The sequence below is a fragment of the Argentina silus genome (genome assembly GCF_951799395.1).
Source record: "Argentina silus genome assembly, chromosome: 2".
Taxonomy (NCBI): Eukaryota; Metazoa; Chordata; class Actinopteri; order Argentiniformes; family Argentinidae; genus Argentina; species Argentina silus.
Genome location: NC_139656.1, coordinates 4,583,398 through 4,610,433, shown reverse-complemented (window position 1 = coordinate 4,610,433; position 27,036 = coordinate 4,583,398). Strand labels below are relative to the sequence as shown.

Sequence of the window (27,036 nt, the reverse complement as noted above, 5' to 3'; positions counted from 1 at the left end):
CATCACACATACAAACAAACACAGCAAAGAGCCAGTAGTGTCAGTGTGTTTTATTAGTAAACACTTGATAACATTCATACTCCATCATAGAAAAAATCTTCTAAAACATCTAAACATTCTGGATAACAGAATTAAATGTTAAATATAAAGGTCATTTTTACAACCACTTGAAAAGTCAGCAAGATTATTTCAGCTATAACAACATTATCATTATATTATAAATGTTTATACAAGAAATGTGAAATTTCTCTAAAGATGAGTACCAGGAGAAATGGTACTAGACTAGTGCAGCATACAGTAATTAAGTGAACACTGACTATACAGTGTATTATAGGAAAACACTAGAACTACACAATACCATAATACATTACACACATCAGCAATGTATATAACAGGCATTCTTAAGTATGTACGTTAAATATGTGTGCACAGACAGACACACAGACAGACAGATACACACACACACACACACACACACACACACACACACACACACACACACACACACACACACCTCAAATAAAATGTGTCTACTACAGTAAGCATTACTGATATTTCTCCTTCACTCAAAACCGGTTTGTACCATTACCATACAGAATATCATAAATACAAATAATTAACTAAATGACAATGAGTGTAATGATCAACATGCTTACAGAAATACTGTCTGAATAATTAATATCAAAATGAAATAACATTTCATTCACAACACTATCGTGAAAGATCACCTCAATCTACTAAGATATAATTGACTAATTCTATAAAGAATATACATTAAATATGTATTTGACAACAATGGCTGCACAATATTATTTTCTAACTTTTTTATGAGTTAACAGCTGCCCAGGTTAGATATAAATCATACAGTAGATCCCTGGTAGCTTGTTCCTCCTATAGTCAACATGCTGTCTGCCAAATACATCACTGTTGAATGCAGGTATAGTCTGGCACCCAAACTAGTCCTCTAGCGTTAGCCAAGGTTGGTCAGCAAGAGGAGAACCTTGTTTTCTGGTAGTAATGAATTAAGTAATAATTCTAGAACATTCTTATTTTGTTAAACCCAGCTCAGACGTAGATGTAGAGCTCTGGTAGATATCATTCATATGGATCTCTGGTATGTTAGATAAAGATGAGGTTGTTCTCCGCTATCTTAGATATAGATGACATAGACATTTGCTTTATTAGATATAGACCACGTAGTTCTCAGGTATGAGGCCGGTTCTGCCGTTGTGTGTAGCCTGGAGCCAGCCAGGTTCAACAGACGGATACACTGGAGACACAAACACACAGCTAGGGGTTATCGAGGGGTTATCCACATCATACAGCATGTCACTTATGACAGCACACGGTAGTTTCTACAGTACAGGAGAGCAGAGACAAACAACTGAATACTGGTATAGGATAATAAGATTTCCACAAATTAGATTCCAAGGAATAGATACTAGATGATATACAGTATAGTGCTACATAAGATACATCAGGATTCTACATAAGATGCTTAGAAAATTAGGACATGAGATATTATGTATTATGCCATTGTAAAAGTGTGTGTGTGTGTGTGTGTGTGTGTGTGTGTGTGTGTACACTCACCATTGGAGAATAGTGCCCCCTGGGGGAAGCTGAGCTCATGGCTGTGCTCTGCCTCACAGGAGTACAGGGCCTTCGCCCCCCTGAAAGAGAGAGAGAGAGAGACAGCACAAGAGAGCATGTGTGAGAGAGAGAGAGAGAGAGAGAGACAGAGAGAGAGAGAGAGAGAGAGAGAGAGAGAGAGAGAGAGAGAGAGAGTGAGTGAGAGAGAGAGAGTGAGTGAGAGAGTGAGTGAGAGAGTGTGAGAGAAAGGCAGAGGGAGAGAGAGAGAGAGAAAGATGATTTTCAATCAATACAGCAAGGTGAGGTCAGGCCGCTTTCTTTTCAAATAAATAATATGTTATCAGGCCATTTCAGATCTCTTATAGCGAGCTAAGCCATGCTGGAAAATGAAACGTGAAAAGAAAATATATGAGCCAGCACAATCCGTTTGGGTCGGCACCATAGCACCATATTACTGTACCTTCCTATGGTCTCACAAAGCGCTGTTCTGGACGACACACTGCAATACACACACACACACGTCAGTGTAGCACTCATCTTATAACCGAGAACACACGTCAACAAACCCTGCAGTTTACACAGGCACACCCATAGGCACACACACACACACACACACACACACACACACACACACACACACACACACACACACACACACACACACACACACACACACACACACACACACACACACACACACACACACACACACACACACACACACACACACACACACACACACACACTTACAGTGTTCCAGGTCTCTGGTAGCCGTTGCTGGCTGGGGGGTCAAGTCTCCCATGGCCAGAGTGTTTGGGGGGCAGGTCCGGAGTTTGCGAGCCGTTCCGTGTGTGTGTGTGAGAGTTGTTGCGCGTGAGTGTTGCGTCCCGAGGGTCCAGCGACATCAGACTCTGTACAGAACCATGGCAGCTCTGGTAGTCTGAGACAGTACCGAGCAGAGAACAGAACCAAACAGTCAAACCCACTGACATCCCTTTCTAAAAAACTTTGATCACAAGAAAAAGCATCATTTTCAATTCTAATTGGAGGCTTCATCTGATTCACATCTCAACTATGAGAGATAGACTGTACCATCTCAAAGCTGCAACACATTAGAACTCTCAAATGCATGATGGTGTGTGTGTGTGTGTGTGTGTGTGTGTGTGTGTGTGTGTGTGTATGTGTGTGTCTGAGTGAATCTCTTACCCTCTGAGATGTGTAGGGAGGTGAGAGAGGAGGAGGTGGACAGACGGTATTGAAGGAGGGAGGAGGAGGAGGATGGAGTCCTGTAAGCGGCTCTGTGCTCCTGCAGGGGAGAGGTGCTGTCCGTTCCTCTGGCCTCCTTCACAGGAGAAGAGGATGAAGAGGTGCAGGAGGGGTTCCTTTGGACTGGGAAGTGTGTGTTCTCCTTCAGAGTGGAGGAGTTGCTGGAAGGCTCCCTTAGAGAGGAGGTGGTGGAGGAGGTCCTCTGCAGAGGTTTGTTCTCCCTGAGAGAGGAGGCGCGCTCCACTGCTGTGTGCTGGAGGGAGGAGGAGGAGGAGGAGGGGGTCCTATAGGCTGCTCTGGGCTCCTTCACAGGCGAGGAGGAGGTGCAAGAAGGAGTCCTGCTGACTGAGGAAGAGGAGGTCCCTTTAACGGATGGGCTCATCTCTACTGCCAGGCTTTGGAAGGAGGCGCATGAGGCGTCAGAGGACGGCCGCTGGGCTGGGAGGTTTTGAGAGGAGGCGCAGGAGGGAGGTGTGAGCTGAGCGGTGGAGGCGCTGTCTGTCTGTCTCCTCTCCTCTCTTCCGTTAGAGGAGTGGTAGGAAGGGGAGCGGGAGGGAGGCTCAGGGGCAGGGGGCTGGGGGGAAGAGGAGGAGGAGGACATGGGGGGAGCAGAAGGAGAGGTGGAGGTTTTGGAGAATCCATTTTGTTCAGAGGAGTGAGAGGAGAGGGATTCCTGGCTGCCCATAGGTGTGCTACTAGGACTGCTACTGAACGTATCACCTAGTGAGAGAGAGAGAGAGAGAGAGAGGGGGGGGGGGGGAGAGAGAGAGGGGGAGAGGAGGAGCAAGAGAGAGAGAGGGGGAGAGGGGGAGAGGAGGAGCAAGAGAGAGAGAGAGAGAGAGAGAGAGAGAGAGAGGGGGGGGGAGAGAGAGAGAGAGAGAGAGAGAGAGAGAGAGAGAGAGGGGGGGGGGGGGGAGAGAGGGGGAGAGGAGGAGCAAGAGAGAGAGAGAGAGAGAGAGAGAGAGAGAGGGGGGGGAGAGAGAGAGAGGGGGAGAGGAGGAGCAAGAGAGAGAGAGAGAGAGAGAGAGAGAGAGAGAAAAGAGATAGGTCAGAATGAGAATGTTTTCACTTTTAGCGTGAGAGGCATTCAAACAGTCCAGGGTCACGTTCAATGAGAAAACATTTCTGAACAGGAAATGGTGAGCGTCAGAGCTGTACACTCACTGTCATTGTCCGCCAGGCAGAGGGTGGGTGGGTAGAGGCGGGACTTCCTGTTTCCTGATGACAGACAGATGGCCTTGTTCCGACGGGGGACAGAACGAGGGGGGGCCTGGGGGAGGGGCACTGTGGGATCTGGGGCCTCACCAAAAATCTGTCGACATGCAGTTCAGTATATGCACAGGTTAGTCTGTCTGTGTGTGTGTGTGTGTGTGTGTGTGTGTGTGTGCGCGCCTCTGTCTGTGCGTGCGTACATGTGTGTGTTGGTGTAGTGTGTGGGTCTGTACCTTGTGGTGGTTCTCAATGATGATCTCCACAATAATGTTCTGGAACTTGATGTTCATCATAGCTGCCACTGTCTCCTCCTGTGACCTCATCAGCGTGGGACCGAAGATGACGCCCAGGTTAGACACAGTCATCAGGTTGAGCTCACTGTGGGTGGACACACTGCACACACACAGTGTTGTCATGTTTACCGCGGTATATGACCTGAGCGAGTTGAATTTCCATGCGAGTGACCAATACAAAGGTGTTGAGGTAGATCGTAGATGACCAGTGAGAGACATGAGCGGGTGGTTGGTGAAGAAGCACATACTTGAGTACGTGATTGGTTAAGAGAGGTACATACGTGAACAGGTGATTGGTCAGGAGGTCCAGCATTTCTTTGTTTCTGTTGGGGAGTTTGTGGACAAGAGCATGGATCGCTCTCACACGATACCGCTGATCATCAGACTCTGAGAGAGAGACACACACACACACACACACACACACACACACACACACACACACACACACACACACACACACACACACACAGTTGACATTTCCTGTCTGCTAAAGAGCTAAATATTGCGGTAAATCTTACAAGAGGAGAGGTCAGGGGCGTCACTTTACCACAAATAAGTTTAGAATACTGCAGCCTGCCATCACAAACACATACTTTACACAAACACATAACTTTATCATTCAAATCAACATTTTTGAGATGAATTCTGATACAAGTCCTATGAGTATGGTCATCTTGTACATTTGTGTATGTGAGAGAGAGAGAGAGAGAGAGAGAGAGTGAGAGAGAGAGTGAGAGAGAGAGGGGGAGAGGAGGGGTCTTACTGGCTGCCATAATGAAGTCTTTATGGAGCCTGTAGGTCATCAGAGGCTCAGCGAGACACCTGCACACACACACGTGCGCACGCACGCACACACACACACACACACACACACACACACACACACACACACACACACACACACACACACACACACACACACACACACACACACACAGAGGGTATACATTTCTGTAAATGCCTGCATAGTGTGTGTGGAATACGGTCATAGAGTTTGAAAGAGAATATATAGCACGTGTGTATGCGTACAGGATGTGTATGTGCATGTGTATATGTGTTTGTGTATGTGTGTGTGTGTGTATGTTTACTGGATCTGGATGTGTATGTGTATATGTGTCTGTGGACAGGATGTGTATGTGTATGTGTGGTGTACTGTACCTGAGGTAGTTCTTGAGGCCGCTGGTGATGGTCTTGTTGTCCCAGGTGTCTGGGTCCAGGTGCATGTCAGGATGAGCTTTGGTTGCTGGGGAAAACATCAGCTGCCAGTTGATCACTAATGCTCAATACCAAATGACTATTACTAAGGGACACTATTACTAAGGGACACTATTACTAAGGGACACTATCACTAAGGGACACCATTACTAAGGGACACTATTACTAAGGGACACTATCACTAAGGGACACCATTACTAAGGGACACTATTACTAAGGGACACTATCACTAAGGGACACTATTACTAAGGGACACTATTACTAAGGGACACCATTACTAAGGGACACTATCACTAAGGGACACCATTACTAAGGGACACTATCACTAAGGGACACTATCACTAAGGGACACTATTACTAAGGGACACCATTACTAAGGGACACCATTACTAAGGGACACCATTACTAAGGGACACCATTACTAAGGGACACTATTACTAAGGGACACTACTACTATCACACATGCTAATGACATCACCTCCTTACCAAACACAGTGGTCATCAGCCGTTGCACTTTAGAGTTGACTCCTCCTATCCTGTACAGCCCTAGGGTGTTTATGCCTGACAGACACACACACACAACAAACAGTTTATACAGAGAAAGTATAAATACCTCTAAATATCATTAGAACAGCTAGCTTGTGTGTAAGAGAGTGGTGCAGTGAAAGGGTTAAAACAGGTGAGGTGTGAGACTCACCTCTCATCTCCACCAGCTCGATGCACCTCCTCACAAAGTTGAAGCCGGCCTCGTTCAGAAACGCTGCAAACACACACATCATATTTCCACTGTGGTTTACCGCACTCGAGGAGAACGGAGCCCGGTAGCGATACACCTATTTCAAGTTCTACATAAGGCGATGTGACTGTTTTACCATCTACAGGCATTCAGCACTGGATAAATTCTGCACTCTCAAAAGTCAAACTTTCTCAAAAACAGAGGGACAGAAGAAGCAGGGAACTCACTCTCCTCCTTCTTGCTCAGCAGAGCTGGTAGAGTGTAGATCTGAGGGCGAGGACAAACATTTCACATGTGTGCTCTGAATTCTCAACAACAGAGTGAATATTTAAAGGACGACTTTGTGAGACACACTGAGGAGCGACAGACAGACAGACAGACAGAGACTAACTGACAGACAGACAGACAGACAGACACTAACAGACAGACAGACATTCTGACAGTCTTACAGGTTCCTTCCCATCCATGGCCTCCATCCACAGCCTTCTGTTGCACTCAGACAGAGCCTGCAGGGTGATGATGCCATGTCTGCAGAGAGAGAGGGGACCACTTTACATCCATCCCATTCATCCTCCATTGATCCATCCATCCATTGATGCATCTATCCTCCCATCCATCTTTACATCCCTCCCTCCCTCTCTCTAACTTCTCCATCCATCCATCCATCCATCCATCCACCCATCCATCCATCCATCCCATTCGTTCTCCATTGATCCATCCTTCCATCCATCCATTGATGCATCTATCCTCCCATCCATCTTTACATCCCTCCCTCCCTCTCTCTAACTTCTCCATCCATCCATCCCTCCCTCCGTCTCCCTCTCTCCCTCACCTCTCCACCACCTCAATGTCAAAGCAGAAGCGTTTGTCGATGGAGTCCGTCTTCCTCCTGACACACGACCGCAACTTGAACATCTCAGGGCCGCTGCTCACCACACCGTTCTGACCACACAGAAAACACAGGGAAGTGCAACCCGTCAAGTTCAACATGGAGAATCATCTCTACGATTTGCAAAGGTTAAACGTCCTGCTTGCTGACTGTTTGCAGAGGATTGGGTCTGTTCAAACACAGAGGTGAGGTATGAGGTTTCCTCATGCATTTACATGTCTAATCCTTCAGTATCGGTGACGAGTACAGTGGTAAAATGAGCGACCGGCATCAGTGAATATTCCTTAGTGTAGATTTAACGCAGCAATGCAAAAAAGTTAGTGTTCACTGCGAGGCTGCGACCTGCCTTCACCCCTTAGGCCCGGTGTTGCTATAGTAACCGCTCACCTGTCTGCTGGCTGGTCGGGCCTCTGTGTTGCTCATGGTGAACATCTTAGACACTTTCTCATAGGTGCAGTAGTGTCTGGTCCACGCGCAGCCCAATGGACCTACACAACACAGAACAAAAGTGTGTGTGTGTGTTTGTTTGTGTGTGTGTGTGTGTGTGTGTGTGTGTGTCTGGATAGAAATGTACTGTAAACCTCCAAAAGTACAGTGTGTGTGTGTGTGTGTGTGTGTGTGTGTGTGTGTGTGTGTGTCTGGATAGAAATGTACTGTAAACCTCCAAAAGTACAGTGTGTGTGTGTGTTTGTGTGTGTGTGTATCTGGATAGAAATGTACTGTAAACCTCCAAAAGTACAGTGTGTGTGTGTGTGTGTGTGTGTGTGTGCGTGTGTGTGTGTGTGTGTAACTCACGTTTCTCCTGTATATACAGGTATCCCTCCATAGTCCAGCGTCCAGGGGCTTTGATGTCCGTCTCGGCAGAACGGATCCTCTTCATCAACCTCTCAACCTCCACACGAGTACTCTCAAAGTTATTACGCGTCTAAACACACAGAAACACACACACACACACACACTTATTGCATATCTTATCAGGAGACAGGGAAGAGGAAGAGGGAGGGGAGACAAAATGGAGGATGAAACGAGGGGGATGAAACGAGGGGGGAGGGGAATAGGGGAAGAGAGGAGTTACAGTAGCAGGAGAGAAGGGATACAGGAAAAGAGGGAGGGACACGCACGCACGTATGCGCACGCACACACGCACACACTTACGTTCTGCAGGTTGAACTGTAGCTGCTGTTTGTAGGGCTCGAACTCACTAGCCAACTCATAGCCCTCATGGTAGAACGTAAATAAACCCTGTAGAAAGGCCAACAACTGAGAGAGAGAGTGAGAGAGAGAGAGTGAGAAAGAGAGGGAGGTGGGGGGGTGGGGAAGAATAACAAGAGAATGATTGTAACTCAACTGCTGAATCACTGAAATGACAGGAACATTTTATGAGTAACCCTCCTGACTGAGAATAGCATTAGTCAGTTTTATCTCATGGTGTTGTTGTTGTTGTTGACTCCATAGCAGAGACTCTCTCTCTCTCTCTCTCTCTCTCTCTCTCTCTCTCTCAGGGTACTGGAATCTCTGCACAGGAAGTGCCCATGCAGTAACAGGATGTGGGTCCAGAGTGATATCTCTCATCTAAAAATCTGTCCTGTTGTGTCCAAGGCTTGCAGGGTGTGTGTGTGTGTGTGTGTGTGTGTGTGTGTGTTTGTTTGTTTGTGTGTCTGATTGTTTGTGTGTGTGTGTGTGACTCACCGGCTCCACAAACTCAAACTTCTTCCTCTCCTGCACTTCCTGGATCTTAAAGACATACTGGAGCGAAGCATCGTAGAACACTTGTCGCTCCTTACTGATCTGAGAGTCCGCCTGCACACACGCACACACACACACACACACACACACACACACACACACACACACACACACACACACACACACGCACGCACGCAAAGAATGTTAAACAGAATATGAAGTCATGCTTATCAAAACGCATTATGGCAATATGTAGCATTTCTGATTTACTGATCAACCACTAGTCTATCAGTATGGGCAAATCAGCTCTGAGAATGTGCACGTGTGTTATATGACGCATGTGATGCGTGTTAGTTTGCGTGCGTGCGAGTCTGCATGTGTGTTCATGCACGTGTGTGAGTTTGCATGTGTGAGTTGTAGTTTACCTCCTGCAGTTGCGTGTCCTTCTTCTTGGAGGACAGATTTAGGTGTTTCTCTAGTACAGAGTAGTACTTCTCTGTCTCCTTGTCAAACTGTTTCTTTCCCTCCTGTGGGAATATTGTGTGATCAGAGAGAGAGAGACAGAAAGAGAGACAGAGAGAGAGAGAGAGAGAGAGAAACAGAGAGAGAACAAGAGAGGCAGAGAGAGAGCGAGAGAGAGAAAGAAAAAGAGAGAGAGGCAGAGAGAGAGAGAGGCAGAGAGAGACAGAGACAGAGAGAAAGAGAGAGAGAGAGAGAGAGAGAGAGAGAGGAAATACCAGAGACTCTGATAGCTGTACTGATAGAGATACAAGATAATGTAAGCTTAGATGATGATGGACTGTGTATCTTTGACACACGTCAGCAATAAACCCTGTTGAAGAGACGTTGCAGAACTTTTTCCCATATGCATTTAATTTATGGACTGAACACTCTTTCTGTTTAGTGCACTTCTTAACTCCTACATGTAGCTCCAACTACTTTTTGTCATCGCATGAGATAGGATTGAAGCAGCTCAACCGTCAAGGGAAACTTGTATTCAAACCCTGTCACCTTTGAAACTACCATCACTTAAGTATGTGTGTGTGTGTGTGTGTGTGTGTGTGTGTGTGTGTGTGTCTTACATACCCCTGCCACATTCTACAGGCTGAGGAGGTATTCACATCACCGAGGGCCGTAGGGCTACATTCAGGATCAGCAACATTTCCAATGCTTAGGTACAACAATGACTGGTACTACAGCCACTGCTCTAGTGGCTTTGTGTAGGGGAGGTCTTGTGACTGGCTGCTGGTCAGGGAGTGGTACGGTATAGAAGCATAAAGAGACCAACACTCACCCACCCTCTACAACAGGCCTAGTAATAGGCCATTATGGCAACCATTCCTGTCCATTTCACTAAAGTGCAACACACACACACACACACACACACACACACACACACACACACACACACACACACACACACACACACACACACACACACACACACACACACACACACACACACACTTTCTCTCTGCCCCGCAGGAGATTGAAACTGTTGAAACCAGACACCACATTCATTCAGTATGTTTCTAGCTCTCCCAGGGATTTGAACCAGTGACTCAAATCTCTCTCTCCCTCCCTCTCTCTCCCCCCCCCCCCCCTCTCTCTCTCCTCCTCCCTCTCTCTCTCTCTCTCTCTCCCCCTTACCCCTCCCCCTCTCAGAACATAGTCTTTCCCATGACCTCGATACTGACACTGGACCCTGACCTGCTGGTGTCTGACCACCAGACTATGCACTGTGGCCGCGGCTGGGTGACTGAACGACTAGGACCAGCCCCCAGGGAGCCCAGCACAGGATTGTCTCCAACCCTGGTCTTGGTACTGGGTCTTGGTACTGGGTCCTGGAGAGCTGCAGGAGTGTGCAGGCTTCAGTTACAGCCTAGCACTGAGGTCTGACTAAACCAGATCCTGATTGGTTGTATCCAAACCTCAGTGGATTGCAGGGACTTCCTTTGGCTTTGGTTTTTCTTGAACCACAGAGTTGACATGAGACAATGGAGTGACTAAAGATTAATTGCATTCTCCAACTGAATGAAAGCCTCTGAAAGGAATTGTCTCTGGGAGCTAAGTGTTCAGGTCTCAGCCAAGGTTGTTAGTTGTACTTGTCATAACCTTGGTCGTGACGTACCTTAACCGCTCCTATCTGCTCCTTCCGGAACCTCTCCAGTGGTGAGATCAACACGTCGTCTGCATTCTGGATCTGTAGATAAGACCACACAACACAACAGTCAGCTCAAGGACAACAGTCAGCTAAAAGACAACAGTTAGAAATATGCATCCCCTGTCTCTGAAACACTACAAACGAGGCTCTCTGTGACCGGCATTCCATTCCTGTATTTTTTTTACATCTGTGCAATTGGTTATCATCTTCTTTCTTTTACGTTCTTGCTGTTCTTTAAAAACAGTTCACTGATAAATTCAATGAATGACAGAGATGGGAGGTGACATGATTCTCATAGTGTTGTCTCCTTGGTGAACGTTGAGTCTAGCTGCTAATCTTGAAGTCATAGTTAGCCTTGGTGTGTTGAGGCCGACCGCTTATCACTGCTAAATGTCATAATAGTCAATCTCCCAGTACGGCTAAACCCCAACCCATATTACTGAAACTAAACCCTAATCCGAGTACTATAACTGTGACCTAGATGCATGGTCTTAGCTAGCATCAACACACAGTACAACAGTAATGTAAAACTATCCACAGGAAGTTGTCTCTATCTCCAGTTTAATAATGACACTATTATTAGCAGTGTTTTGGTGCTACTGCCATTGGAAAAACATACAATTGTCACACGAACACAGACACAAGCACACACAAACTCCTTTTATAGACTTTCCCAGGCAGTCAAGGCTTGGCTCCGAGTCTCACAGGGGAATTGGCAGAAATAAGTTCCACATGCTTTCGCTGAGCAACGACCTCTCTCTCTCTCTCTCTCACTTTCTCTCTCTCGCTTTCTCTCTCTCGCTTTCTCTCTCTCGCTCTCGCTTTCTCTCTCTCGCTCACACGCACACCAGGGACTGGCCAGACTCCAGTCACTCCTGCACACAGGCCTCAGAATCAAAGTAAGGGGCTCCAACATTCACAGCTCACATCAGCTGATCCACGACAGAGCAGAGACAGGTCTACACATCTGTCTTCTCTCTCCTCAGGTTAGAGTTCACTAAAGCAGGGGAGAATCCCTTACTTTTCTTTTATTCATATTTACTAGTATTTACACACTTCCTAAAGCTCAAATATCCAAATATATATATATATATATATATATATACAATAAAATATGTGTGTCTTTGCCTTCTATATATACACTTACTGAGCACTTTATTGGGAACACTATACTAATACTGGGTAGGGCCTCCCTTTGCTCTCAAAACAGCCTCAATTCTTTGTGGCATTAATTCCACAAGATGTTGGAAACATTCCTTTGAGATTCTGGTCCATGATGACATTTTTCTGGTGCACTTTCAAGCTGTGAATCTCCCGTTCTACCACATCCTAAAGGTGTTCTATTGGATTCAGATCCGGTGACTGGAAAGGGATGCACATGGTCAGCAACAATACTCAAATAGGCTGTGGCATTCAAGAGATGATTGATTAATTGGTATTAACGGGCTCAAAGTGTGCCAAGAACACATTCCCCACACCATTATACCACCTCCACCATGAGAAGCTGTACAGGTGTTCCTAATAAAGTGTTGTATGAGTGTATGAAACCATAACCAAACTGAATTAAGTGACTGCTGCCCCCCACCCCACCCCTGTGTGTGTGTGTGTGTGTGTGTGTGTGTGTGTGTGTGTGTGTGTGTCCAGCTCGCTACAAGACTTTTTTCTTTTCTTTCAGTTCTTTGTGTTGGTGTCTTTCCTACTCCTCAGGGGTCTGAGTGAGAGAGAGGAGTGTAATGGTGAGACTCATTCTACAGGAAAACAGGCTGTGTGTGTTTGTGTGTGTGTGTCACACTCTAATTCCTCCCCCAGGAACCATTAGCAAAGTTCCATTTGGCCTGGGAACCAGTGGGTCCAATCACCATGGCAATTGGGATGAAAGTACTGCTCACACAAATACCTACACAGCACTCAACAGTACCAGACCAACAACCACATACAAATGAAGCAGCAGCTCAACTCTGAGTGAAGGCTCAGCTGTTTACTGTTTGCAGTAATGGTTGAACTGCAGTTCTGTGGCACGTGTCAAGCAGCAGTTTGGCCTGTGAACTGAATTCAATATTCACTGAAAATGTCCAAAAGAACTCGGTCTCCGAGTGCACAGGGAAGCCGCTTGGGACAGTTTACAATAGAATCCTTTTACAGAAAAGATCATAAAACTGCATGCCGACCTGAGATTAAAACCTCCCACTCTTGACATATCTGAAATGATCTCAAAAACACAATCCTGAACTATAAACAGTGTAGTATGTGTTAAATCTCAGTGTGTGAGTGATCAGGTGAGATGACATAGGTAGATCAGGTAGATGCAGACTGTTAAAAAGCACAGACACAGACACACACACACACACACACACAGACACACACACACAGACACACACACACAGACACACACACACACACACACCAGGGGAAGCTGGTGGAGGCAGAGATCGGAGAACAGGCTCATTGTAATGCATAGGATGGAATGAGGAATGATATCAAACACACACACACACACACACACACACACACACACACCTCAAATAAAATGTGTCTACTACAGTAAGCATTATTGATATTTCTCCTTCACTCAAAACCGGTTTGTACCATTACCATACAGAATATCATAAATACAAATAATTAACTAAATGACAATGAGTGTAATGATCAACATGATTACAGAAATACTGTCTGAATAATTAATATCAAAATGAAATAACATTTCATTCACAACACTATCATGAAAGATCACCTCAATCTACCAAGATATAATTGACTAATTCTATAAAGAATATACATTAAATATGTGTTTGACAACAATTTCTGCACAATATTATTTTGTAACTTTTTTATGAGTTAACAGCTGCCCAGGTTAGATATAAATCATACAGTAGATCCCTGGTAGCTTGTTCCTCCTATAGTCAACATGCTGTCTGCCAAATACATCACTCTTGAATGCAGGTAAAGTCTGGCACCCATACTAGCCCTCTAGTGGGCCCTCAGGTGAGATGACATAGGTAGATCAGGTAGATGCAGACTGTTAAAAAGCACAGACACGCACACACACACACACACCAGGGGAAGCTGGTGGAGGCAGAGATCGGAGAACAGGCTCATTGTAATGCATAGGACGGAATGAGGAATGATATCACACACACACACACACACACACACACACACACACACACACACACACACACACACACACACACACACACACACATTGCTCTCACCAGTCGTCTCCTCTCCTCCTCCATGGTGCTCAGCAGCTGAGAGAACTCCTTTAAGGACTGGGCTACAGTACAGTACAGTACAGGGAAAAACAGGATGCAGAATACAGGAATATATTTAAATTAAAAAAGTACATTTTAATTCTGAATCAAAGAATTAAAAAACTCCTCATTGTGAGTAAACAATAGCCAAACATTTTGAATCTCTGGAGTTGACTGAATACAAATTAATCTGGAGGCCTCTGGCAGGTAATGCGGGTGCTTCAACATGCAAACTAGGCTCTTAGTGTATCAGCTACAGACTAGAGAGGAGGAATGATCAGAGGGCAGACTTCTCTTATCAGCTCATGCATTATGAGCGGTCATGCGGGAGATTGTCTCACCGATGTTGATCTCATCGTCAGTCTCTGCATCGCCAAGGCACTCAAATTGGAACTCCTGCAGAGATTGAGAGAACCTCTGAACTGCCAGAGACAAACCTGAGAGAGAGAGAGAGAGAGAGAGAGAGAGAGAGAGAGAGAGAGAGATAGAGAGAGAGAGATTTACAATAAGGGCATTCAGCTAAGTATGGTGAGACAATCCCATAGCAGGATCATTTCCAGGAAAACCTTGGGTGTATTGTGCGTACTATTAGATTAGATTTAACTTTATTGTCATTGCACAGAGTACAAGTACTGAGACAACGAAATGCAGTTTGGTATCTAACCAGATAGTGCAAATAGTGGCATAGTGCAAAAGACATGATATTGTAGACAGTGCATGGTGTTACAGTATAAGGTATTACAGTGAGTATAAATAAATGAATATAATAAGTGAATATACATGAGATGAATATCAATATGATATGTACAGTTGAACAAGGGCAATAGGTCTTGAGGTATGTTACAGAAATGTAAGTTTTGTATAATTTGTGAAATGTAAGAAATGTATAATTATAGACCAATATAATAAATCGGTATGTGCAAACAAGCAGTAGTGCAAAAGCTAAATTGAAGTCCTGAGTGTGCAGTCAGTAGAGGTATGGGGGGAGGGTACACTGATACTGGGAGTCAATGTTCCTCTTGTTGGGGGGTGGAGATGGGGCGGCTGGCGGGGGGGGCTGGGATTCTGAGTTCAGCAGATTAACAGCTGCAGGGAAGAAGCTGTTACTGAGCCTGCTGGTGTGGACACCGGTGATGTACTGGCCGGTTTTCACCAACCGTTGCAGGGCTTTCCGGTCGGAGACAGAGCAGCTGCCATACCACACTGTGATGCAGTTTGTCAGAATGCTCTCGATGGTGCACTGATAGAAGTTGACCAGGATCCTAGGAGACAGATGGGCTTTCTTCAGTCTCCTCAGGAAGTATAGACGCTGCTGCATCTTTTTGACCAAGGTGGAGGAGTAGAGGGTCCAAGAGAAGTCCTCGGAGATGTGGACACCGGTGCTTAGGGTCAGGGTGGAGGAGGTGTGGTTGTCTAACCTAACAAACTGGGGTCTGTTGGTTAGGAAGTCCAGGGTCCAGTTGCAGAGGGAGGTGCTGATGCCAAGGTCACTGAGTTTGGTGACCAGCTTGATGGGGATGATGATGTTGAATGCTGAGCTGAAGTCAATGAACAGCATCCTTGCATAGGTGTTGTTGTTATCCAGGTGGGTCAGGGCAGAGTGTAGTGCCATGGAGATGGCATCCTCCGTTGACCTGTTCGGGCGGTAGGCAAACTGGTGGAGATCCAGTGTGGGGGGGGGTAGGTGGTCTTTAAGGTGAGCCAGGACCAACCTCTCGAAGCACTTCATGATGATGAGGGTGAGTGCAACGGGGCGGAAGTCATTCAGGCCCGCTGCAGCAAAATGTTTCAGCACCGGCACAATGGTTGCTGACTTAAAGCACGTGGGGACAACTGCCTGGGCCAGTGACAGGTTAAAAATGTCAGTGAAGACCTCGGCCAGCTGCCCACCGCACGCCCTGAGCACATGGCCTGGGATGCTGTAAGGGCCAGCAGCCTTGCGTTCATTCATCTTGCTTAGTGCACAGCACACATCAGTGGTGGAGAGTGTGAGGGGCTGGTTGTCTTGGCAGGGCTCAGCTTTGATGGCTGGTCGAAGCGAGCGTAGAAGCAGTTGAGCTCGTTGAGTACTATGTGTAGGATAGCAATAAAGCAGACTGTGTGTGTGATAGTGAGTCCACCACAAGAGTTCTAGTGGAGGGGGTGGTGGGGTGGGGGTGGAGGGTTTCAGGCGTGGAGGAGCCAAGGTATTGTCTGAAGAGAGGGCTTTACAGTCTGCAGTGGAAGATGGGCTGTAATTTGGCTGTCCTGACTAAGTGGAGATGACTCCCTCACTGTGGCGCCAGGGGCCGTGACTGCTGTGTGTTTGTCTTGGTCTGTTCAGACCTGGGCTTCATGGTCAGGCCTCACACACTGATGACTCAGTGACAGGTGACATCTTATCCAAACCCTCCAAACACACACACACACACACACACACACACACACACACACATACACACACACATACACATACACATACACATACACACACTATAGGCTCTCAGTCAGAAGATACTAGAGCCTTGTGACTGCCCTAAACTGACCTGAATTAAATAACTCAACCATAACATTTTGAACAATGAGACAATGAAAGAGCATTAGGCCAACTAGATGTGTATGCCTAATCTAATTACAAGGCTACATAAAAAATATGTGGGAAAACAGAAGATAGGCTTATTGCATGAGAGCATTATGTCGCATAAGCAATAGCATGCCCTGATTTTGACACAGGTGTCACTGTAATCAGGTAATGTTGACAGGGAAATTTCTGTTTACAAAACCAACCCCATGAAGTGTAGGCCTACACTATTATTATAATTTTTTTTTTACTTTACTTTAATTATTCTACTACCACAACTATAGCATTTACTTACTTCTCAGCGCGGATATGAGCATATTTCCATCTTTGATAAGATCCTTTATGAATCTGTTGGTCCTCTCCAGCTCGATCTCATGGCACTGCAGTCGCTCCCTAAACTCTGGACTGTCCAGGAAAGAATCACTGAACTCAAGTGTGGGGAGACCCATCGCGATACACAAACACAACGTAATCCTTTAAAAAAAAAAAAGAATATGATCGTTAGGTTATTGAAATCGTCTGAACTTCAAGGTGTCCTTTGGCAGCTTTTTTTGGTTTCTATGTAGTTTATACGGTGAAATGTTCAAGACTCTAGCTACTTTCTTCAAACTACTTTTTTCTTACTCCTCTCTTTTCCGTGGACTTCCGGCACTTGAGATTCCTCCCCGCTCGAGCTCTCTGCACGGGGATAGAACATAGTGCTAGGGTTACTATGGGGACGGGAGACTCCTGCTGGCGCCCACGGAAAACACCTGGGCCGTGTAGAATACTTTTGAAATGCATCCTTCCCTTCTTCCTTCCATCCTTCCTTTCTTACTTCATTGAGGTCGTCAATAATCTCGGTTCCCAGAATCTAATCTATCATTTTCTCTGGCAAAGTTCGTGAAAGCAATAGGGTACTGCATGGATCCGTGGTTATTTAAAAACCACAGAATATGTTGTAAAAACCCAAAGAACAAAAATAGGACAGCACTTAGGTGAATAAACTTAAAAACGGCTACGAGCCCTTCTTCAGCTTGCATAGGAGGCAATGGCAGTCAATGTCAAAACAACAATACATGCCAACCAGGTGTAATTATAGATTCCCAAATTGGCTCAATAAAGCGATCCCAGCAGAGGGAGCTGTGGGGGAAACATTAAACAAACAACACACAAATATATATCTAGATATAAATATCTCTATATATCTATGAACACAAACAAACAGTAATTTATGTCACAATAGCCTAAAATGTTAGGAGGATAAAATTGGCATACATCATACAGTGCAAAGGATAATTCCTCATTGAGACCTCCAGGGTTTCACCACTACCAGGAAGACTCCCCTCACAGATAGATGCTTCCAGTGTGCATGGGCAGTAGTTTGTGACCAAAGTTAAAGGTAGTGTGTAAACATTGCTGCAGTGAGTTTGATTGATTTAAATTCCAGTGCATCAGTCCTAATGCCTGTTGACCCAATACAGTCATTATATGCACCCGTCCATCCAATTTCGGGTGATATTAGCTGGTCAGAATAGTAGTGGAGGAAATGAAACCTCTGGCTGTGTGTGTGTGTGTGTGTGTGTGTGTGTGTGTGTGTGTGTGTGTGTGTGTGTGAGAGAGAGAGAGAGAGAGAGAGAGAGAGAGAGAGAGAGAGAGAGAGAGAGAGAGAGAAATGGTTGAACCCCCTCAGCAAAATCAAAAAGAGGAAAGACAAAATATTACAGATCAACACTGAACACAAACGCTGGTGAGTGAAATATACCTTCTAGTGAATCGTTAGAATAGATTAAAGGAACTGGAGAAGATAATTACAACTATAGGGGAGGACTAGAACTAGATAGGAAGATAGATCAGAGTTGAGGACTAGAATGAGATGAGAAGATTACTCTAGGGGTGAGGACTGGAGTTTGAGACGGGATTAGAACTTGAGAAGGAGACTAGAACTGGCCGGAGATCATTGGAACTAGACGACAGGATTAGGACCGGAGGAGAGTTAAGGTTCTTAGTTGAAGCAGTGTCATTGTTTTTGTTTTTTTCACTTTTCTGTTCTCTCTCCACTAACATAAACTTGATCAAGTGATATCGTCTCTCCTGTCTTCGCACAGTTCCTGAGCATGGGAGGTTTTTCAGGGTTTTCTGTGCGGTTGGCGCTGGTGTGTGTGGTGGCTCTCCTGTCCTCAGTGCATTGCCAGGACAGTTGCCGGGTTCAGGATGGAAAAGCGGGAGATGCAGGATCACCGGGCAGGGATGGATGGCGGGGATCGAAGGGAGAGAAAGGAGAGCCAGGTAGGAGTTGTTTTCATAAGCTGTTAAAGACTGTGTCACTAAGCTGATAAAGTTGAGTTTTTTCTTTGGCTTGATAAACACAGTAGGAAACACTATCTCCTTCCCCTTCTCTCTGTCAGTGGAGCAGTTGAATGCAGGTATCCCTCCTGGGTTCAAGGGGATGATGGGGAGTCGGGGTCTCCCAGGGGAGATGGGCCCTAAGGGTTACAGTGGAGATCTGGGTCCTGCGGGCCCCGCTGGTATTCAGGGCCATGCAGGCCCTTCTGGGGTCCATGGTGACCCATCCCAGAACCTCAACTCAGCCTTCTCTGTGAGCCGCACTGACAGTTCCTACCCTCCCTACAACCGGAAACTCACCTTCAACAAAGCCATCACCAACACTGCTTCACACTTCTCACTGCCTACTGGTACCTTCACCTGCAAGGTGGCTGGGATCTACTACTTTGTGTTCCACTCCATGTCCAAGGTAAGCACCCAAAATGGGACCATTCTCACAGCATTACGGAATGTTCAAATAGAAATGTGTTGTGTTGTTCAATAACGGTCTATGTCAGCACAATATATATGCTACTGTATATATATATATATTACATTGCAAAATTCTGAATATTGCAGTCCACCGAATAAGAGGCTTATTACATGTACAGTTTAATTTTGTTCCATTTACTTGGTCGAGTTCCATCTGACTTCTAGTGACTGTATATTTCCTCCATATTTGGGGGTTCATGATATCACTGTATGTTCCCTCTCTGTGTTTGTAGGTGACTATGTGCCTATCCATACACAGTGAGGTCCTGGGAGATAGGAAATTGGGATTTTGTGACTACAACAAGAGGGGTACCACACAGGTAGAGTTGGGAAGATAACACAATAATACTATCCAAATGGTATTTTCCACGATAGAAATGGAATTGATTCTAGTTTCTGTGTTCACCTAAACATTCTAAAATTATTTATTCATCTGTGAGTATAACATTTTGATTAATTTCTCTGTGCAATAATGTTTGTTATTTCAACATACAGTACTTGAATGAATAATAATTTAATGATATGATGTAATGAATGATTTGAATGATAAATGCAGGTTCTGTCTGGCGGAGCGGTTCTGAAGCTGGCGGAGAACCAGAAGGTGTGGCTGGAGTCATTTAAGGACAACCAGCCCGGAGACGTTTTGAGGGATGACAAGGACAAGGAGATTTTGTTCAACGGCTTTCTGCTCTTCTCCACTTAGAAGTGACCAGACTCATTGAAACAGTTGATCTCACTCTGAATGTGAACACTGCTTAACACTGCTCTATCATTATAATGCATACAATCTTATGTATTTACACTGTATACTTTTGTTCCTCAAATAAACCTTTTATGATCCAACATGATGATATGGCCTGTTAATGGTATGGCTGTGGTCTGATCTCATATGACATGTTGGTTTGTTAGCTTTTTCCATAATTTCTCTTAATGGGATGGAATAGATAATTATCAGTCAATTTCATACAATCAGATGAATAGTCAGGTCAGTAGAACCCTGCTGGTATGGCATACCCTGTAAGTAGAGGCCTACTCCCTGTCCCATCCACCTGCACAACAGTTGTGCCCTTCAAGTCACCGTGCCTGATGAACAATTAGAAAAACACACATATTTTTGTGTTACTCACCTTGTCTCTCGTCGACACTTCGCTACCTGCCCTTGTGTGTTTCCCGCCTGTGTGATTGTCTACCCCGTCCTGATTGGTTTCACCCGTCCCTCAACATCCTCCCCTGTGTATTTAGTCTGTGTGTTCCCTGCCTCTGTGCCAGTTCGTCTTTGTACCTTTGTGTCATACGTCCTAGGAATTTTCCTAGTGTTAAGTATTCCTGGTTTTTGATCTACGATTGGTTTTCTAACTTTGCCTTTATGCCTACCCCTTACTAGATTATCTGCCTACCTGTGTATCGAACCCTGCTTTTTTGGAATTAAAGACTATTCTTTTGGATTTAAGTTTTTGTCTCCGAGTCGTGCAGTTGAGTCCTCTGCCTGCGTACTACAGCCATGTTAGCAGTCTGTCAGAATAGGCAACACGGAAGTATCTCCACCTTGCTTTCTAATAATACATATAATATAATCATGGATTGATGATTATAGACTAAATAGATTTTTCACCGTGTTACTTATACCAATCTGACTCTTAACAAGGGCTCAAGGCCCATCATTTCAAAACCTTTAATCTAGATCAGAATGATCCAGATTCTTTTTTGTGTTTCAGGATCAAATCTACCTGGCAGATTTTGAGTAGTATAGGGGAAGTCAGCCAGCTTGATCTGATCCTGGGTAGCAAAAAAGAATCAGGATCATTCTGATCCAGATTAAATGTTTTGAAATACTGGGCCCCGGTGATAGTTGCAAGGGGTTGCTTCTGTATGGGGCAAGTGAGAGGTTATTGGATGCCCCCGGTTGCCTCAGTTCCTATATACATACAGTAGTGATCAGGTGACCCGGAGCTTGACCCTGATCCTGGAGATGTGAAACCTGCTGAGGCTACTGTTCTGGTGTTTTGTTTTCTTTCAACTTCCTCATAGGACATTCTGAGGCTGTTGCACTTACTGATTTCACTCAGTCAAAACCTGCCAAAGCCATTCTCAAACTATCCTCTGCCGGCAAGTAAGTCGATCATACTTCAACTTTACTTTTTGTAGTTTTTCAGTAGCTGATTAATGGTCGGGTCAATGGGGCTTTAACCCTCTTGAACTCTCATGAACCAGGTATTTACACCTTGAGGGTGTTTGTATGTATGTGTTAGACTGATTTAAAACAATATGATAAATCAGTATGATAGTGTACTAGTGATATAGTGGATAGTGGACACTGTTTCAGCTTGAGGTTAAGGTTTATGTCAGTTACTGAGTCACTTACAATTAAATTCACTTACGTATTACAGTTGCTTTTCTTTAGCATTGCTAAAGTTGTCAATCATGCTATACTTGTTGATACTGTATCTGTAATCTACATTTGGGAATTGGTTTCCATATTTGGGGATTTGTGTCTAAGTTTTTAGGGATGGTTCCACTTCGAGCACCTGTTTGATACCTCTCCTCTCCTCACGTCTCCTCTTCTCTCCCAGGTTTCTCTCGAGAGGTCACCATGTTCCATTCTTGTGTTGTCATGGAGGCCTTGCTTTTATTGGCTCTTCCTCTCTTGGTTTCCATGGAGACCTGTCCCTCAGCTGGAACACCTGGACTGCACGGTGTCCCAGGGTTACCAGGAAAAGATGGCCGAAACGGAGAGAAGGGGGTTAAAGGAGTGGCAGGTACAACCAGAAACACACGCACGCACGCACGCACGCACGCACGCACGCACGCACGCACGCACGCACGCACGCACGCACGCACGCACGCACGCACACACACCAGATACAGAGAATTCACTGCTTCATAGAAGGTTACTCCTCCTTTCAGTGTCTAACCACCACAAATTATGTGAGAGATCCTCCTGACCAGTGCTGTATTCATGAAACCAACATTACATACAGTACATAACAGTCTCTGACCCCCTCTCTCTCCCCTCCCATCCTCTCATCCCCCCCTCTTCTTCTCTCCCCTCTCCTCCTCACTCCCTAGGTGTGGTGTTAGGTCTGGGGCAAAAGCCAGAGAAGGGGGAGAAGGGGGAGCAGGGGAAGCAGGGGCCAGCTGGTAAGCGTGGCAGGAGTGGAGAGAGGGGGAGAGGGGGTCTCCCGGGCCCAGTAGGATCTCCAGGGGAGCGGGGAGAGTCAGTATTGCTACAGTCTGCCTTCAGTGTGGCCAGAGGTACAGCCACAGCACCAACCAAGGCCAGTCCCATACTATTCACCTCAGTCATAACTAACATCAACGATGACTACGACACACAGACAGGACGATTCAGGTGACTCTTCTGTCTGACTGTCTCTGTTTGTCTGTCCGTCCGTCTGTCCATCCGCCCATCTCTGTCTGTCTGTCTGTCTGTCTGTCTGTCTGTCTGTCTGTCTGTCTGTCTGTCTGTCTGTCTGTCTGTCTGTCTGTCTGTCTGTCTGTCTGTCTGTCTGTCTGTCTGTCTGTCTGTCTGTCTGTCTGTCTGTCTGTCTGTCTGTCTGTCTGTCTGTCTGTCTGTATAATGCTCATTTGTGTTTAATCTCCCTGGTATGTAGATGTCGTATCCCAGGTACATACTACTTTGTGTACCACGCGTCCTCAGACAACAGACTCTGTCTGCTGCTGAAATTGGATGGAACCGTTCTGGCCTCCTTCTGTGACCTGCTGTACGACAACCAGAGACAGGTTTGACCACAACCGCAAACATGTACGACCACAACCACATACAGATACGACTACAACCACAGTCAGGTATAACCACAACCACAAACATGTACGCCACAACCACAGTCAGGTATGACCACAACCACAGACAGATATGACTTATATTCTCTAAACTGTAGAATCAGCAGAAGAGTCGTTTTCAGAGGGAGGGGTAGTACTGGAACAGAGAATAGTCATATCGTAGCAACGTAGCTCACAAGTGACAACAACATCCACTGAAGACAATGCAACTGATTTTACACATTGGCATTCGTTACATCAGGTTTCTGATTACAATTTTCTATTCTTCAGGTGAATTCAGGTGGCCTGGCTGTGTACCTGAAGATGGACCAGGAGGTGTGGCTTGAGACTGGCGAACACAACGGCATGACAGGCAAACCAGAGGGAAACAGCGTCTTCTCTGGATTCCTCCTCTACTCTCACTGATCTATTAATCTATCTGAACACACAGACACACACACACCTATGTCTGTGTCATCTCTGACTACACAGATGCCCAGGGCCCTCTGGCACACCTGTACACTTTTTACATGTATCAACGGATCATTATCTGCATCACGTCAATAAATAATACATTTGTTTCTGTTTTGCGATGTGAACAATAAAAGCATTTTACACATGAGAGAGTGCCTTGTGTTTTTTTTTTTCTTTGTCGCAGCACCTTACAAAGTGTATACTTTTTTTTAGGGCATTTCTGCTTTATTGGGATAGAGACAGTAGAGATTGACAGGAAGGATGGGTGAGAGAGAGGGGATGAAATGCAGGATATGTCAATGGCCAGAATCGAACCAGGGACCTTGCGATAATGTGATACGCACCTTAGTGTGTTACGCCACTCAAGCACCCACAAGGTGTATACTTTAGTCCCCCATCCACATGGTGACCTGAGTTAACTTGTCAACCACTTGAACCATAAACATAAGCACAAAAAACATTATTATACACTGTAGGATGTGGGAACAGATGCCAGGGATCTTCCTCATTCTGAATAAAGGGAAATAGAAAATGCTGCGAGAGGCAGAACATGGACAGCAGGGTGTGGGAAAGCTGTTCAAGTTTTCTAATGTGAATTTGATGATTGCATATTCCTGACTGACTTCCCTTATTGAACATCCTCTTCTTCTTTCGAAAGTGCTGCTCCATCTCCCTCTGAGACTCTGGAAGGACAGTTCATCAGTGTTTATCCCCTTACCGGTTGATCCATAGGAGTCCAGAAGAACACTCCGGCTAGCCTACATCGAGGAGCATACTCACACACACAGGCCTGCTGGACAACCACAGACCATCCCTGATACTCGGAATCTACACATTGTCACTTGGACAGAGAGACACCTGCACACAGATGGTGAGACCATGACTGATGCTGCTTTGTGGGGGGTTATCTACATGCTGGGTGGATGTGGGTGGTAATCTGTCACATATACACAGTTGACGACTCCTTCATAGTTTCTCTCCACTGTGTATCTATTTGATTCTGGGTTCACCTACTCATATCAATGATAAAACACAGCACAGCATATCTTCTATCATACGCACACATCACGGCTCATTATCCACTGTAATGTATTCCTTATGTCCTTTCGTTGAGTAAAGCCAAAGGTACAGTGTGAGACAAGACTAGTTGACAATAACTATATATATTCATTGATATCCTGGTTGTGTGTGTGTGTGTGTGTGTGTGTGTGTGTTTGTGTGTTTGTGTCTCAGGCCTCCTGGTGGCTGAGGTGGGGTACTGTCATGGTGGTCAGCTGCATCCTTATGACCCCTGTCGCCTCAGAGCCTTCCTGTAATGCCTACCGGGGTTACCCTGGCATCCCCGGGATCCCCGGGAGTCATGGAGCCAATGGGAAAGACGGCCCCAAAGGAGAGAAGGGAGATCCAGGTACAATCATGGAAGATCTTATCGTACTGTATATCACAAAGTAACCCAGTTGTATGAATGAGGACTCTTTAGTCATCATTGTTGATGGGAATTCCGCTGTAAAGCTCTTGTCTAGGATCAGCCACCCCATCCTCTAAACGGTTCAACTTTAGGAGGTGAAAAGCAAAACTGACCCTTGATCTGCTGTTACAGTTTCCATAGGCAACAATAGATTATTAATTGTAATTATCATACTAAGGTGATGAATCTGCCCTTTAACAAGATCCCATCCACTTTAACCTCTGTGTGCAGGTGAGGCAGGGTATGTTGCCATGGGGCAGAAGGGAGAGGCCGGTCAGTCTGGCCCCCCAGGAAGGTCAGGTCTGCAGGGAGACCCAGGTCGGCTCGGCCCTCCCGGAAATGCAGGCCCACCAGGAGAGATGGGTAAACCTGCCGGTGCCAACTCCACACAGAAATCCTACTTTTCCTACAAGAGGAACACCAATCAGCCTCCACCCAAGAACACGGCCATGCACTTCAACAGGCGAGTCCAACCCGGCCTGGAGTCCAGCCTGGTAGGTGATTCGCTGAGTGAAGGGGTGTTCCGGTGTGCGATCAAGGGTGTGTACTTCTTCACTTATCATGTGTCGGCTAAGACCCTGGTGTGTCTGAACCTAAAGAAAGGAGTGGAGACCAAGGTGGGATTCTGTGATTCGTCACAGGGCTTCCTGGTGACTTCGGGGTCAGTGGTGCTGGAGTTGAATGTGGGGGAGGAGGTCTCACTGCATCCCACTGAAAACAATGGCGTCATTAACAAAGACGAACGCCAAGACAACACCTTCACAGGCTTCCTGGTCTTCCCCACTATCTAGACCTGGCCTAGTCCTGGCCCTGACCAGCTACACCCGGTTCAGACCAGCTTTAGCCTCTTACAACCAGCCACTAAGATTAATCAAAATCCCATAATAGTCACTCCGAAACCAGCTACAGCTTTTTAAAAGAAGCAAAAACCAAAACATACTGAAACTTTAAAACAGCTTTGACCTTAGAATTAAAATGCTAACTGTATATTCTATTTTGTATCAATGCTACTGCTACTGACTGGTTCATTTATGCATTTTCTTTCATATCTGAAGTGGAAAACTCTTCAAACAATGTTTTTCATTTGAAACTTATGTATCACGATGTAAATTCATGTGGATCGAACAATAAAATGTGATCAGTTTCTAATTTCGGTGGCTGTGTTGATTGATTGTTATTGGCATACTGTATGACTGCTCATTTGTTTAAGTAAGTGGATCATCTATCCATCAGTCATCATAAGATAAAGTAATCAATGCTCAGAGAAGGGGCCATAGGCAGACACAATGCTAGAAGAAGGAATTCTCAGTACTTGTACTCTGTGCAATGACAATAAAGGTGAATCTAACCTAATATCATATATACATGTTTCAAATGTATTTGGAATACATTTTTTTGTAGAAACTTCCCTGACCTACTGTCCAATCCCAGCTGTGCCCTGCCCACTTTAAAAAATGCCATATCCAATCCCCATTAATGCCCTCCCACCAATCATAGTTCTCCACTACAAACATCCCATCAGCCCCTGGCAACCAATATCAATTCCAGCCCTATGTAACACTTACTGCTACATTGTTCCTCAGGCCCTCAGTACAATCCTGCCACTTACTGTTGAAGAATGGAACACCATGGCAACAGGGGTAAACAAACGTACAG

At 45.5% G+C, this 27,036-nt stretch overlaps 4 protein-coding genes across 5 annotated transcripts; 3 read left to right on the top strand and 1 right to left on the bottom strand.

Annotated features, from left to right (window-relative positions):
* Nucleotides 1-45: 45 nt before the first annotated feature.
* On the bottom strand, nt 46-17,394 carry arhgap42a (Rho GTPase activating protein 42a). Its single transcript, XM_083664999.1, has 24 exons — nt 17,158-17,394; nt 14,644-14,739; nt 14,264-14,325; nt 11,019-11,090; nt 9,313-9,414; nt 8,891-9,001; nt 8,357-8,461; nt 7,997-8,126; nt 7,589-7,689; nt 7,145-7,254; nt 6,762-6,840; nt 6,540-6,579; nt 6,274-6,336; nt 6,063-6,137; nt 5,520-5,604; nt 5,125-5,183; nt 4,643-4,748; nt 4,302-4,461; nt 4,021-4,168; nt 2,797-3,576; nt 2,341-2,530; nt 2,051-2,089; nt 1,591-1,670; nt 46-1,270 (listed from the first exon to the last, which is right to left on the bottom strand). Exons 1-24 carry the CDS (start codon nt 17,309-17,311, stop codon nt 1,182-1,184), a joined length of 3,036 nt encoding a protein of 1,011 aa, XP_083521125.1. The 5' UTR covers nt 17,312-17,394; the 3' UTR covers nt 46-1,181.
* Nucleotides 17,395-18,514: 1,120 nt separating this feature from the next.
* LOC310816483 (complement C1q subcomponent subunit A-like) lies at nt 18,515-20,506 on the top strand. 2 transcript variants are annotated; one of them, XM_083686708.1, is made up of 5 exons: nt 18,515-18,591; nt 18,950-19,130; nt 19,250-19,596; nt 19,892-19,978; nt 20,215-20,506. In XM_083686708.1, exons 2-5 carry the CDS (start codon nt 18,959-18,961, stop codon nt 20,359-20,361), a joined length of 753 nt encoding a protein of 250 aa, XP_083542834.1. In that variant the 5' UTR covers nt 18,515-18,591; nt 18,950-18,958; the 3' UTR covers nt 20,362-20,506. The 2 variants fall into 2 exon arrangements, with proteins under 2 accessions (XP_083542834.1, XP_083542835.1); XM_083686709.1 differs by having other exon boundaries at nt 18,572-18,591; nt 18,922-19,130.
* A 1,210-nt stretch (nt 20,507-21,716) lies between these two features.
* LOC310800978 (complement C1q subcomponent subunit C-like) lies at nt 21,717-24,051 on the top strand. The gene is made up of 5 exons (XM_083664882.1): nt 21,717-21,768; nt 22,229-22,414; nt 22,725-23,007; nt 23,270-23,399; nt 23,730-24,051. Exons 2-5 carry the CDS (start codon nt 22,249-22,251, stop codon nt 23,862-23,864), a joined length of 714 nt encoding a protein of 237 aa, XP_083521008.1. The 5' UTR covers nt 21,717-21,768; nt 22,229-22,248; the 3' UTR covers nt 23,865-24,051.
* A 547-nt stretch (nt 24,052-24,598) lies between these two features.
* On the top strand, nt 24,599-26,655 carry c1qb (complement component 1, q subcomponent, B chain). The gene is made up of 3 exons (XM_083690491.1): nt 24,599-24,783; nt 25,146-25,320; nt 25,612-26,655. Exons 1-3 carry the CDS (start codon nt 24,781-24,783, stop codon nt 26,169-26,171), a joined length of 738 nt encoding a protein of 245 aa, XP_083546617.1. The 5' UTR covers nt 24,599-24,780; the 3' UTR covers nt 26,172-26,655.
* Nucleotides 26,656-27,036: the final 381 nt, after the last annotated feature.